This window comes from Sylvia atricapilla, chromosome 15 (assembly GCF_009819655.1).
Source record: "Sylvia atricapilla isolate bSylAtr1 chromosome 15, bSylAtr1.pri, whole genome shotgun sequence".
Classification (NCBI taxonomy): Eukaryota; Metazoa; Chordata; class Aves; order Passeriformes; family Sylviidae; genus Sylvia; species Sylvia atricapilla.
Window position 1 is genome coordinate 4,446,222 of NC_089154.1, and position 15,082 is coordinate 4,461,303.

At 42.6% G+C, this 15,082-nt stretch overlaps 1 protein-coding gene across 1 annotated transcript in view; it reads left to right on the plus strand.

The window, feature by feature from the left end:
- SDK1 (sidekick cell adhesion molecule 1) overlaps window positions 1-15,082 on the plus strand; it is a 391,189-nt gene that overhangs the window by 294,986 nt on the left and 81,121 nt on the right. Inside the window, exons 22-25 of the mRNA XM_066329767.1 lie at window positions 823-944; window positions 8,255-8,364; window positions 10,792-10,942; window positions 12,863-13,100. Of these exons, the coding sequence (XP_066185864.1) occupies window positions 823-944; window positions 8,255-8,364; window positions 10,792-10,942; window positions 12,863-13,100 (621 nt within the window). The remainder of the gene's footprint in view (window positions 1-822; window positions 945-8,254; window positions 8,365-10,791; window positions 10,943-12,862; window positions 13,101-15,082) is intronic.

The window sequence follows — 15,082 nt, forward strand, 5'->3', positions numbered from 1 at the left end:
TTTGGGTTGGAAGGGACCCGAAAGATAATTTAATTCCAACCCCCTGGCATGGGCAGGGACACCTTCCACTACATAATTACTGATTATAATAGTTATTTCCATTTGTTATAAATGCAGGTAACTACTGGGAAATTATTTCTAAAACTCTATATTTAATCTTTTTCCTGGTCTTGCTTTTGTTGTTAATTCAGATGATATTAAAAATATAAATGCCACAGTGATCTTGACTGATGGGAGGCAAAGATCTGATTGATGCTTCAAATTTTTCCTTGTAGGAGGTTACCCTCTTTATTTGCTACAGGAAGAAAAAAAAATCAGGCTTTAGATTTACTTTAACCAGGCTTAAATCTGGAAAACCCAGATATTATAGGTCAGTATTAAATACATTACCCAAAACTTTGAGTTTTTTCCAGTTTTAGTTGTATATCCTCTAAGAAGTAAATAAGAATTATTGTCATTTAATTCTGGGGAAACAGAAATGCAATGGAATTAGCTGACTTGACAGAGCTAGAGCTGGGAAGTGCCTTCCCCCCAGGACCACCAGGGTTTGTTCATTGGGAAGCTTCTCTAAAATAGTACCTGTAATTCTGTAGATGGGCTCTTTCTCTATTCATTTGTTCTGTAAAAATGTGGTGCATGCTCAGAGAGCAGAAATAGTAATGTTGTGGGTAAAACTCTGTCAAAAAGAAAATAAAAATAACCACAACTGGGGCAAATAGAGCCTTTTTCCCTGTGGTTTTTTTTATGTTGAACATCAGCTTATGTTACTGCTTTCTAGACAAAGAGTGTTCCTTCCTCTTATTTACTTTTCTGTTTCTGCAGAACTTCCAGGTGCTCCAACCAACCTGGTGATCTCCAACATTAGCCCTCGCTCTGCCACGCTTCAGTTCCGCCCAGGATACGATGGCAAAACCTCCATCTCCAAGTGGATAGTGGAAGGCCAGGTGTGTCCCTGACAAAATCATCTCAATTGAGTTTCTAGGGGGTGAAAAAGAGCCTGTTGGGAATGAATTCCTGTTGGGATTTCTGGTTTTGTTTAACTTTGGGCCAGAGCTCCTCTATGAATGGCCTGGAGTAGCTGTCCAGGGGCCTCTGGGAAGATTGGGATGCAGAGGAGTTTGAGAGGCTCAGTTCAGAAATGTCTGTGTCAGCCAGGGAGAAAAAGGATCGATGAATGCTGGGACTTCTGTTCAGAAGCACAACAGAAAAATGTGGTATATAATATATATGTACATATATGTATGTGAGAATGCTTATCCTTTAAATAATTCACATGGGGTTTTGTGTGTGTTCAGAACACCAGGTACAGCATAAACAGCACACACAGCAGAGCTTTAGTCCAGCCATCTATTTTAAAAAGGATTTCAAACTTGTGTTTAGGTTCTGTGAGGTGTCTTTTCAAAAGTTTGGAATTATTATCTCATAGATTCAGAAGTGTAGGAAGAATTGCACTGAACAGTAAAGATACCGTTATTCATGAGACTGAGTGTATTTTTCTATCTTGTAATGGAATATACCAAGGTTTTCTATCCAGGCCTCTAGATATGAATAGGATGAATTCTCTTCTCCATCAGCTTTAAACAATATCCCTCTTTCTGCTGTCATTATGCCTTGCAGGAGTTATATATTCCTCGTTTGTTCTCCTGACAGATGAGCTTTGCTGCTTCCTTTTCCACCCACAGGTCTTTATAAATACTGTGATCTGTTTTTAAGACCAAATGTTGGACTTCTTAAATCACCGTCACCACTTAGACATGTTGATACAATCACTTCACTTGGTAATGAGATTGTTGTGAACAAGTTGGTACATTTTGTGCCATTTATATACACATTATGGCATATTACAGAATTAAACACCAAAATCCAATAATATGGTGGCTTAGCACATTCTGAGGAGCATTTTCCTGCTGGAACACTGCATTGATATTGCTAGGAATTTGTTAATTCAGTGAGTTGCAGAATGCTACTGAAGTGAGGCAAATTTGAATGCTTTAAAACTGCACTGATAATTACCATGAAGTTCATCTGCATCCTTGAAGAGCCCTGGGTACAAAAAGTGGCTTGAACAGTCCTTGGTGTGCAGGGAAGATCTTTCTTGTTCACAAACCCCTCACCAACATCTCATGCATCACTAGAAAAGTCCAGGGGTTTTTGGTTCTGATAGATCTAGGAATTATTTGCTCCTTTTGGGGAAGGAGCAGAGCCAAGTCCTTGTGGAATCTGGGCAGTCCTTTTAACCACAGCAACCCTACAAGTTTCTGCTGCACCACACCTCACTGCTCAGCTTCAGCACAACGAGAAATGTTGCTCCTAGTGGATTTCAAGAAAAAAAATAAAAACTCCTGCTCACCTGATTAATGAAAATCAGTTCAGGTATGCAGTGAAATTGGTGAGTCCTCAAGGATACAGCAAATCCTGTTTCCAGGATGACAGCTGCATATAATCCTTTGTTCACAGCCTCTTTCTGCCAGCACTCCTCTCAAACTTTCTCTCTGAAAGTGCAATTTCACAGCACTTTCAGCCAATCTAAAGCAGAGCTCTCTTTGTCCTGCTCCTGTTCCCTCTCTCCATCACACTTGCCAAGACTTTTCCTCATCCTGCCTTCTGTGTGTGCTGACACAGGATCAGACCCGGAGCTGCTGCGAGCTTTGATCCAGCCAAGAACAGATGAGTTTCAGACAGACCAACCCTGCACAGGATGTGTGTGATCAGAACATCATTGTGAGGGGAGAGGTTGTGAACATGGCACTGGGAGCAGAGAGAGGGACAGAAACGCCTCTGCCTCCACTTGGATCTAACCTGCCTTGCACCTGCCCACCTTTCAAAGAGCTTTTGCAAAACTGTTTTTTGCTGCCAGTACCACCCCAGTCTCCATTTCTGCCTTTGCTGTGGTCTCTTCTCAGCTGGGATTTGTCCATGCTGGGGTGCAGGCTGATGTTGCAACATCTGTATTTTAGCATGGACAACCATAATTGCTCCTTAGGACTGTGTTGGATTGAAGGGCTGTGGTTGTACAACACTGAAATGGAGGGAGGGGTTTTGTCCTTCTGTATCTTTCATTCACTGACCCATGTACAGCTTTTAATAGCAGTGTTAAGTGTTTCATGCCTTGGCATTAAATTAAAAGCCACTTAAGGGGTGGTTTAGCACATTGTGATTTTAAAGCTGATGGTATTGCCAAGGGACAGGATGACATTCGGCTACAAAACATTAATCTGTGATTTGGGCACTTCATCGGTGTCCCTCCCCCTCTGTAGGCTGGACACCACCTTTGCTTTGGACATCCCTGATAATTCTCTTCTCTTCCATCCCTACTGGGAATTTACCTTTCACTCTCAATGTCTGAGTCCTTACAGACAAAATTCAGCTGTTTTGTATTCACAAACACAACCAACCTGCCACCGACGTGTTTTTCTTCTTTGTTCCTTTATTTGGCAGAAAGCTTCCTTGGTGAGGGCAGGTCTAGAAAACGTTCCAAGTGCTCCAGTTTGGCTGAGAGCCATTTTTGAAGTCTGATACTTCATGAACAATTTGGATGAGAAACACAGTTGGGAATTCCAGCTGACGTGAAATTTTGTGCATCTGGCCTTGGTTTCTGCTTTTTGTGCCTGGGTGTAAATTCGTGGGAGGCACTGTGGAACTAATTCTCTATTATGTCAATGAACATGAGAGGAGATCAAGTCTTTAAGAGTTTAGTGTTGGTAGATACTGAAATATCAAGCGTTAAAAATCCCATTTCTGTGTTTCTAGTGAAGGTACATTCTGTACTTTTGAAGGGATTTTTAAAAAATCACTACATTGTTTCTTTTCCATCCTTTTTATCTAGACTCAGGACTGGAAGAAACTGCATTTCCAGACAGAGAACTACAGATATGTACCAAGGCTGTTTAAAAAATACTTTTTTTTTTTTTTTTTTTTTTTTTTTTTTTTTTTTTTTTTTTTTTCTGTTACACAGAGTATAGTTTAAAGGGAAGAGGCTCAAATGTAATATAAAGGTTCCACTGACACTTGTTCAGAGCAGTCCCCCTGCCTTGTGGCATTGACACTCACAGGTAACTTGTTCCTCCACAAAGAATTTCAGTAAATCCTTCCAGCCATCCTGTCCTCTCAGATGCAGTTAGAACATATATTGCAGACTATTTTTTTTTTTTTTTGCAATTTTCAGCCAAGAATGACTACAAATCCCTGTTGGTGTTCGTGTAGTTTCACGTTTGCACTATCTGACAGATGCAGTCCAGTTTCTTCTTGTTTTTCTTGTGTTGGATTTTTCCTGGGGTTTTGTCAGGAAAAATGTGTATAAATTGTTCATGGAATGGTTTGGGTTGGAAAGGATCTTGAGAATCACCTTTTTTCAACCCATCCTGGCTGTGCCTTGGTGGGTGCTCAGTCCACTCCACTGAGCTCATTACAGAATCTGGGATGATTTCTGCCCAGTCAGGTGTGTTTTTCTGGTGGTTTTCTGGTGATTAACATTATTTGCAGGCAGCACAAGAGCTGCAGAATGGCTGAAAGCTGTTTCTGAAGAGGTAACACATTTCCTGGAGCCTTGAGTGTACGGGCTATTATAGAGAGTTTTTGCTTAAAGCCTTTCTGCTGGTTTTAGAGAGATTTTTTGTATGAATGTCATGGTGAGCAGGAGCAGAGTTTCAAAGTGATAAAACCTTTAAAGTATAATCTCTGTGTTGCCTTCTAAAGCTGTGAGTTGGGAAAGAAGTTACAACTTTTACCCATGAATTTGTGTGGTTTTGTGGGCAAGGGCAGTGACCCAGATTGGATTCATCCATTGCACCAGGTGATTCTCTGGGTGTCGTTTTCACTTTGGAGCTGGTAAATAAAGTGTCTGAAACTCTGACAGTTTTATGCCCTTGACAATCTCTAAATCAAAAATGGCTGAATCGATGTAAGGATTTAGTGAGAAAAAAAATTGCACCCAGGCTGACATCCCCTGAACCGAATTTCTCCCAAAGCGATTTCAAAAGTGTGAGTTATGGACCTCTAAAACGAGAACTCTGACACATCTTGAACTATAGCAGGACACGGGGTACCTCTGTAATGTACAGAAACATTGTGTTTTCCTTTCCTGCAGTTAGCACTTCGTAACTGAAGTTTTGGAGGCGTTGCTGTCTTGCACAAGTTAATTTCCTCATGCCAAATTTCAATTTTTCCTTTTAAAGTCAGATTTTTGCAACTTTGCTCACGCAGCGCGTTCCATCAGAAAACACTGAGTCATTTTCATAAAATATGTAACGTTTTCCTTTGAAGAACTGGAGAAACTAATGCATGGGGAAGTAAAAGGTTCTGACATCACTCCCAATATTGTTTTACACTGTCTCGTTTCTGCAATAATAAAGGAATATGCCCTTTTATTGGATGTATTGCCTTGGGAGCAGCTGAGGGAATGAATATGTGCCGAGCAGTGATGGCTGATGGTTATTGAAGCGTCTCAGGGGACAGAGGTGTTTTCTTTTTGGCAGCCCTGGGGTCCCTGGGGGCTGTGGCCCGGTGGCACAGGGAATTGGGAAGGTGCAGACTGTGTTCCTCAAGGAGTCTTTATGCTGATGGTAACAGAAAAGCAGTTGGTGCCTCATCTGCCTCCCAAAACAAAGCACCCACAAGCGTGTGTGATCTGTCAGCAAACACCATCCTGCTCTGAAGTGTGCATACACTGTTATTCAGAAAAACAGCTACAAGAAAGAAGCCTTTAACTTCACTTGATGTTCTGCAGAGCAGCTCAGAGTGGGCTCCCCTGCCCCTCAAAGGACTCTTTTATCCCAACCACTGCCCGTGGTTCTCTCTGCCCCATGGGAATCCCTTTGTACTCTGATTCTTGAAACTGATACGTTTCCTCTGATCTGACATCAGAGTGTTTGAGCAAAAATAATTTCCTTTTCCTTCCACAGGCTGAAACTTTGAATCTGCTATAGATTTTGGGGAAGTTAAAAATATAAAGTCCATCACTGAAGGTTTTCTTCTAAGGCTTGCTTCTGAGAATACATACATATATATAAATATATATATAAATATATATATATATATATATATATATATATAAATGAAACTTATTCATTTAATAAATAAATGAAACTTCTTCATGGACCTAGTACAAGATCCTTAATATTTTCACCTTTGCAGCCCACCAGAAAATGTCTCACTGAGTCAACGTCAGCCCTGCTGGGCCATGTGGTCCTTAATGTGTATTAATGACCTGCCTGCTCCGCACAGCAATTGCAACCTGTGGGCTTTTTTTTTTTTTTTTCTTTTCTTTTCTCTCATTATTTTGTTAGGCAAGAAATATTTTAAAAACCTCTTACTGCTCTTAGAATACAAAAAAGACAACTTAGTCACCACTGGAGATTATTTGCAGGCTCCAGAGCACTGTGGATTGTTGCTATACAATTACTGCAGCACTTGGAGGTGATGCTGTTACGTGCAACATTTGCAAAAATAAGCATTTACTGTAGACTTCCTACAGTATTAATAAAAAATTCATTTAATAAAAAGTGTTCTCTGTTTCCTTGACTGAAATCAACCCCCTCATCCTTTCTTTGTTTGTGTAGGGCTTTTTTCCCTTTTAAATCTCTTTATCAACTCTTTGTTCTCCAGGTTCAGTTTAGGGATGTTCTGTTTTACCTGTCTCAACTTGTTTCCCTTCACCTTCCACATCCACTTCACTATAATTTATGGAGCTTGGTTAGGACTGGGAATTTTAAAAGGTCCATAATTTTCACTACCATCTATTTTATATGTGGTCTAGTGTATGGCAGTGACCTTGATCCCCAACAAGTCTGAAAGGCCCATCAAGACCTGTTCAGCCACATCCCCCATGGAATCAGTGTTCTGCTGGGAAGATCAGAGAGGTTTCTTTCCACAGTGCAACGCAGAACTTATTTCTCTGGCCTAATTTCCTTTGTGTCATTTCTTCGTGCACAAACATAAATATGCAGCACATCAAGTCCTGGGTGAGCGAAGAACTAAAACATCTATAAATAAATCAGGCTGCTTCTCCTGAAGGGGAAAAAAAAATAAAAGAGTGAATGAAACCTAATTTTCTATTTGAAGTACTTGGAATATGCGAGGTACTTTGGGCTGTGGTGCCTGTCGAGTGTTTGACAGCGTCTGTGGCTGTAACTTGTACACAGAACTTGCAAGAGATCTGTTTAAAAAAGATTAAAGGAAATAGCTCTTTACACAGTGGATTGTGAGCTTCTGGAATGTGCTGCCACAGCAGCCTGTGGGAGTAGATAGTGTCAGGAGGTTAAAGAGGGAGAAGGTGTCTTTGTGGATGTGAAGTCTGTGAATGCACCCTGAAGGGAAGAGATGCCCAGGTTCCCTCTGCCACCCTTCAGCCCTGACTGTGGCCACCAGGGTGAGGAAACTGGGCTACACCGACCCTTTGTGGGTGCTTGGAACACCAGAGGAATGTGCTCAGTGCTGGGGAATTATTCCAGGGGCCTTGCCTGAGCTCCCCTGGGTTCCAGCACCTGCAGACCTCCAAAGTAAAGCCCAGCCATCCTCCCCTTCTCCACACTCCTCCCTGCCCACGCATGCTGCATCTTCCAGATCAGGCTCTGGCCTCTCTCTCATTCCCTTTTGGCTTCATTTTAAGTCCTGATTCATCTTCATTTAATCTCCAGAAAGCTGCATGGAAAGCAATGCTCAATTCTCATCAGTGTTTAGTCCCTTCTAACACTGCTGTGGCTGAGGGCCCATGTTGGGCAGCATGTTGTGATTAATTAATACAAAGGGTTGCTCATGGAAAAGTCTGGTCTAAGTGCAGAGCAGCAGATGAGGTTAAAACACTTTTGTTCTTTGACTTTGTTCTTGTTTCTCTGTCTTCATTTCCATGGCATTTTGCCTCCATTGAGACTTACTTAGTATGCATCAGTTCCTGCAAGTTATTATCAAGGCTATTTTTCATTCTCTTATATTACTACTTGATACTTTTGTATTGTGGCAGGAAGATTGAATGGGGTATTATTGCTCTCATGGTGTTTTTTCTGGCATGGATCTTATCACAGGATCCAGTGAAGTCCCATCAGGTACAAGGAGACTTGGCTAACTTGGCTGGGTTTTCTCTTTACAGATAACTAGTCATATAAAAACAGTATTAACTGGAAAATGTGTTTAACAACATTTGTGCTTCCACTGCTGTGATGATGCACGTTAAAAAAGAGGTTATATGTATTTATTTCTATATATATTTACACATACAGATAATCTACTTTGTATTCCTTCCTACCTCTCCCTTGTACAGGTTGGTGTGCTGGGTGATGAAGAAGAATGGGTGACACTCCATGAGGTGGAGAATGAACCTGATGCTCAGATGCTGGAGGTACCAAACCTCACTCCTTACACTCATTACAGGTAAGAACAGCAAGAAATTATCTGCAACATGGAAAAAAAATAAGTAAATGGCAGCATGGAACAGCTTTCCTAATCAGAAACATCTGGCTGGGCTTATAATCTGAACAAAAGGGAAAAGCTTTGCTATTTTCAGAGGTTATACTTAAATTTTCTAATCTGATAATGTTAATTGTAACTCACATAAAATCCAGTTGATAACATTAGGAGGGAAATTCAAGTGCTCAGTGAGATGCTTTTACAAGTAACTGCTATCCTGTGACTTCCCTCCTTGAAGAGAGCACCAGTGGAACATCAGCCAGTGACAAATCAATCCTAGTTAAACTGGTGCAAACCTGTAATTACATATTTGCATCAGTTTAAACATCGCTCTATTGATTTAACTTAATCTGGTAACATCAGTTAGATGCAACCTTTGTTAATAGAAATTTACTAAGTTAAGCTTAATAGATATAAGCAATGCTTAAACTGATTGAGGTGACTCTGCATTGTGGGTGCACCCCAGTTAAACAAGATTGATTTTCAAATCAATCCAATCCAAGCAATGCCATGGCATAGATAAGACTGGAGAATTCGAGGTACTCAGCCCTAATGAAAAATACTTCCATGATCCAGCTTGCTAATGTAGAGGCTGGTAGAAAGGAGATCCAGTGACAATTGTTAAATCAGCCCTCTAGAAACTTGTCCATTTTGTGCTGGCTGAAGGGGCTATTAACTAATCCATGTGCTGTTGTAAGCCAGGAGTAGGTGCAACCAAGGAGAGCTCATGTAATTTACAACTGACTCAGTGCTGGCACGTTAATTTTCCTCCCTTGGTCACAAACCTAGGAACATATTGAATTTTTCACTAACTCTCCACTGAAGTGTTTTAAACCTCATCTTCCAGAGCTAAACGTTTTACTAAAAGGTCTTTGAAAATTTTTTTTGAACTTAAGCGGAGATTTCTGGTGCAGAGGTTTAGGAAAATTATCTTCAGGTTAAGAGGATTTTGCTCTCCTCATAGAGAGGGATCCTAAAAGCTGAAAAGGCAGGGATGAGCAGGAGAGTGAAGGTTGTATCACAGTTCAAGGTTCACTGTCTGTGAAGAATTAGGAAAACTTGCACACCCAGACAGGTGCATGGAGAAACATCTTTGAGATAGCAAATAATGATGAATATGAGAAATTCAGGGTGATTGTTTCTTCCAGATGTTAAATTCTTTGGCTTATCTTATTTTTACATCTCATTTTTCTCTTGTATTCTTTAAATTCTGGAGTGATCCCATTATGCTGGAATCTTTCACACATATAGTTCCCCTTTGATTTTTTTTCATTTGAAGGCAGCTCCCTGAATTTTGCCTATTTTTTTTTCCTCTCCTGCATGCCCTGATAGGAGCTTTTTCAGTTTTGCTTCAGTGTGGAGCAATTTTATACCAATTTTTGAAACCTAGACAGCTGTTGCCAAATGGATTTGTTGTCCCCTGATCAGCTTCAGTCATTGCCCACTGAGGAAATGCACGGTGAGAGCTGATTATCAGAGCACATCTTTACAGACCATTCTTCTTCCCTGTATTCGGGCCACTGTTTGAGAGTGAAATCAGGACAGTATTTGTTTAATGCGTTTCCTTCAGTGCACTTTGGAGGGAGATCAGAGCAGTTAAATAAACACTGCTGTGTTGACTGGCCCATCCTTTTCCCAAGCTCAGCCATTAGGTCCAAAAATTAAATTTTTAGTATGAGCAGGTCAGGTATTTATGTGCAAGTGCTGGGTGCTTCCCAGTTGCTTGTGAGGGTGAGAGTATCTGAAATATACAGCACATCTTAATTATGTGGTGCTCCTTGTAAAAAAAGATTTCCCTAAATCTTTTGTGACTCAATAAGGATTTCTATTGTAGAAGAGATGGTTTCAAGCAGACAGGGTATTTTTTAGAGATGCATATCCATATTAAATAACTTAATCTTTCTTGTGCAGGAAGGCTGAAAATGCAGCACAGGGATAAATCAGCCTCTTTCAAGGAGTAATTGAGGGGAAATGTTATCACCAGTATATTTTTTATATTGACAGGGAATGAGACTATCCGAAGTTTGATATTTTAATACCTTTCTGAACGTATTGTATAAGCATCGCCAGAGAAAATCACTTACTGCCAGCATAAGCTCATCAGGCTTGGTATAATTAACATAAATTTCTCACACAAATACCTAAGTTTCTAATAGACCCTAAGCTAATCTCATTTCCATTTTTTAAATACCTGAGAGGATCTGAAAGCAGTTACCATCAAGCATTCAGCAGCGAACACAAAGAGGACCCGCGTGCGGCGACCTTTGCGGAACGTTCCGAATGCCCCTAATTCGTATTTTTCCACCCATCCTTCCTCCCTGGAGGAGTCAGGGAGTGTTCCCCGAGCCCTGACAGCGGCACTGGCTGCCTCTTTTCCCCCCCTTGCTCCAGGTTCCGGATGCGGCAGGTGAACGTGGTGGGCTCCAGCCCCCTGAGCCAGCCGTCGCGGGTCATCCAGACCCTGCAGGCCCCTCCGGACGTGGCCCCCGGCAGCGTCACCGTGCGCACGGCCAGCGAGACCAGCCTGTGGCTGCGATGGGTGGTGAGCAGCTCGAGGGAACGTGGGCACGGGGATATGGGGTTGGGGCTGCTCCACACCGGGGCCAGTTGTTGTTCCTCCTCCTCCTCCTCCTCGCGCTCAGCGTGAAGGAGTAACAGCCAAATCGTTTCCTTTTCCAGACTGGTCGGAAATCTGAGCCTTGCCTTAAGTGCCTTATTAATCAAATAAATTGCCTACCGCCACTGCTCCTGCCGCTTCGTCAGGGGAATGTGCCTGTGTGTAAAAGCTTGGCTTTGAGGAGCGCCAGGACCACAGTCTGGGTCAACATGTGGGGCAGGAATGGGGTGCTCGAGCCAATTGCCGCTTTCCAGGGCTCGGTTGTTTGCTCTGTACAAAACGGTCCCCAGAAGGGGCACCCCGGCCATGGGCAGCATCCTGTGGCTCTCAGAAGTGTGGTGCAGCAGCAGCGAGGCTGGCTCTCCTGTGGGAAGATTAGATTTAGCTGAAACGGTGTGGAATTATGCGCTAAAATGCAGAGATAAATGATTAATCGCGAAGATGCGGCAATTGCTGACATCGCTGTGCCCCTTCTCCCCTCTCAGTTACCTGCACAGTTGCCACGTTGGGATTTACTTGGCAATTAACCTGCTCCAGAATGGTTTTCCTTCACCCCTGTTAGGCAGAGTTTTCCACCGGGGTTACTGCGGTGTGAAGTTGATGAAGCACAGGTTTCCTTTTGCCCAAATGTTAGCTTTTCCATGCATAACCTCATTATGGCTGGAAGTCAAAAGCAGGCTGGGAGCAAGAGGGTTTTTTCTCCTTTTGGGAAGGAATAATTCCAGTTTCTCAACAGGACACTGCACTTAATGTTGAACCTTGCCAGACCAAAACCTGAAGGTGTCACCTCACTTCACACAGAGGAGCCATTGCAGTGCCTTTGAGAGGCCCCACACAACTCTGTCATGGCTTTTCTGTGTGAATATCATGCCCACATTAGTACTGGATCCAGACCTACATATTTTCCATCAAAATTAACTCCAGGTTGCTTTAAGAGCCTTTAAAACATTTGGATTGTGCTGCCTGGAAGACTGTTTTCCCTGAGTCAAACCGTAGGGTTTGGGAGAAGCAACAGCCACAGCTAAAAGTGACCTGATAAACGCTTTTCATGCTTAATAACATCAATATTTGAAAGTGTTTAATCTCTTTTATTTCAAGACCTGCAGGTGAATCTGTTTTCCCCTGGGAGCCGGGGATTCCTCCCTTCCTGCAGAATGAGGGTCACGTTTCTAGCCCTGCGTGCCTGCAGGGTAGAGTCTTCTAAGCTGTGAAATGTTAATGTTATCCAGCTTTTCCAGTGAATCAGAACTGAATCTCAGCCATCCGTGGCATCGTGTAGTTAGTTTTGCAGCAGAAAAACTCCAAACTTCACGAAGTAGGCTAATTATTTCATATTTTAATCTCTGAAATTGCTTGGGGAGTTAGAATACTAGAATGAATCTCTGCTGATAAATGAGGAGGCAGAGAGTCAGTTAAAAAAAAAAGGCAAAAAATGGTACGATAAATGAATTTGTCACATGCTTCAGCAATTTATCATTCATTTCCATAATTAATCACAAAGCTCCGAAATATATTGTATTCATATCACCTCTGTTGATACACCCACAGCCAAAGGCCTTGCTTTTGCGAGCAAACCTACAAAGTATCAACTCGGTGTCCATACACCCACACCAAAGGCCTTGCTTTGGCGAGCAAACCTACTTGGCTCAAAATTACAGTAAAAAAAAAAAAAAAAAAGGAAAAAAAAAAGAAAAACTCCAAGGAGCGCAGAAGCGCAGAGATGGCAGAGGCATGGAAATGAATCTGTTGGTGATTCTGGCCCTGCTGCGGCCCGCCCCGGCGCTCGGGCCGCTGTGGGGAGCCGTGTGCCCTGAGGGGGCCCGTGTGTGCTGTGTCTCCCGGCAGCCGCTCCCCGACACGCAGTACAACGGGAACCCCGAGGCCGTGGGCTACAGGATCCGCGCCCGGCGCACGGAGCCGCCGGCCCCGGCCCTGCTCAGGGTGCTGGGGGACCGGCTGGCGCGGGAGTGCACGCTGGAGGAGCTGCAGGAGTGGACCGAGTACGAGCTGCAGGTGCAGGCCTTCAACGCCATCGGCGCCGGGCCCTGGAGCGAGCCCGTCAGGGGCCGCACGCGGGAGTCGGGTGAGTGCAGCCCAGGAGCGTCTCCTCTTCTACGCTTTCTGCCCTGTTGCCCATTAATTGTATTTATTTATTTATTTACTTATTCCTGAGCGGTTAAATCGGAGATGAAATGAAAAAAAAAACAACCCGAGAGAGAGAGAGAGATGCACCGCACGTGCAGGCAAAAAGACGTACGGGCGTTTGAAGGGTTGTTACGTTTTTGGGTTTTTTTGTTTGGTTTTTTTTTTTTTAATCCCTACCTTGTTTTCGTGCACAAACCTTCAGGTTTTTGTATTTAAAGCAAACAGAACAACCTCTCCCCATTTCTGCCCCAGCCCAAGGAGAAGCTTGTATAGAGGCTTTTCTGGCTGAGATGCTCTCTCACACCTCCTCATCCTCCCCATACCCCATTTCCCCTAATCTTCCCTGTTTTCCCATCTGCTTTTTCCCTTTTTTCCCATTTTCCCGTGTGCCTGAGGCACATTTTCTCACAGCTGTGGTTACCTGAAATTTCATTTCAAGCACCAAATAATTCTAAAAGGGCACAAGTCACGTTGGAGAGCTGATTACATAGAGAGAAATAAAATAATTACCTCAGCTTCTGATGGCACATTTTCTAACCTGCCTTCCAAAATTGTGTGTACAAGGCTGTGTAGACATAACCTTCTCACAGACCTAGAGCAGCAGGGCTGTATTGTTGAGCTGAATTGTCCAGGCAAGCACAGAGACTTCAAATATCAGAAGGAAACTGTCACTCTCAGGCAACAGTAAATTACTGTTAGCTCAGAACAGTGAAGGCAGATGTTGAAAACCTGCTCTCTAGCTGTTGAAAACCTGCTCTCTAGCTGTTGACTTCCCCAAAACTTATTTCCAGACCTACCCTACATCCACCTGAGAAATGAGAAGTTATCTTACAAGTTAGTAGCAAATGGGTGACACATATGGTTTAAGAGTGTAATAATAAATCCATTTGTAATACTTATTTGTGCAAGGTTCAATGCTGATATTTTTTTCCCGTTATTCCTTTGCGATTTTTGCTTCGTTAAAGAAGTTTTTTCAAGGGATTTAATCCCCTGCATGTCTGTGCCCTGTGTCCCACTCAGTGTTCCTTGGTGGGAAGCGAGGCCAGGCACGGCAGGGTTTGGTCTGCTGCTTCAGATAACTCTGCTTTGAACTAGCCAGAGAGAAAGCTAAACAAAGTCATCCCCCTCCACTGAAGTGTTGCTCTTTGGGAAGGAGTAATTGGAAAGCGATTGCCAGAGGTATTTTAAAAAAGGCTTGTGCTGGAGTTAGAGATAGCACGACCCAGACAAAGCAGTTCTGTATCGTAATAAAAAGATATCACCTCCTCCACTTTCGCCTCTCTGCTGCTCTTCAAACACTTCTTTTGAAATGTAGTAAATACTAAGATTAAGTCATTTCATAAAACCTTAGGATTACAGCGCTCTTGCTCAGCATCTAAAGATCAGAGGTTACGTGTGGATCTGGCATTTTCTATGGCAGTATTAAGAGAAGGTTGACTTGAAGCTGATTGTGGGAGGTACACAGAGCCCAGGATCAAAATAACACAAAGCTGTGATCTAGACCATAAGGACTCATTTGCTTTTTTCTATGTGTTTTCTTTGATACTGACATCTGATTTCTTGCATAGAGCAAGTCGAGGCTCAGACTTTTGGCTGTATTTTCCTAGATTTAGAATATACAAGATGTGCTGGCTTAGCAGCAAACTGTATGAAAGCACTTCAGGGAATCTGGAATTAACCTGTATGCACAGTCAAATGGGGTTAAAATGCAAATAAAAGATATTTAAAGCCAGATAGAAAGGTCAAAGCACTTTTAGGTCTGTCTTCAGAACTATAAGAAAAATTCTATTTATTGCTCATGTTCTCAAAAGCATTTCCAAAGCAGTTGTCCTAAATATTTCTTTTTCCATTCTTTTAGATGCAGAGTCTTAGAGAAGTTGGTTTTGCTGGTGCTGGGGGTTGTAAGCATCCCACACAGCT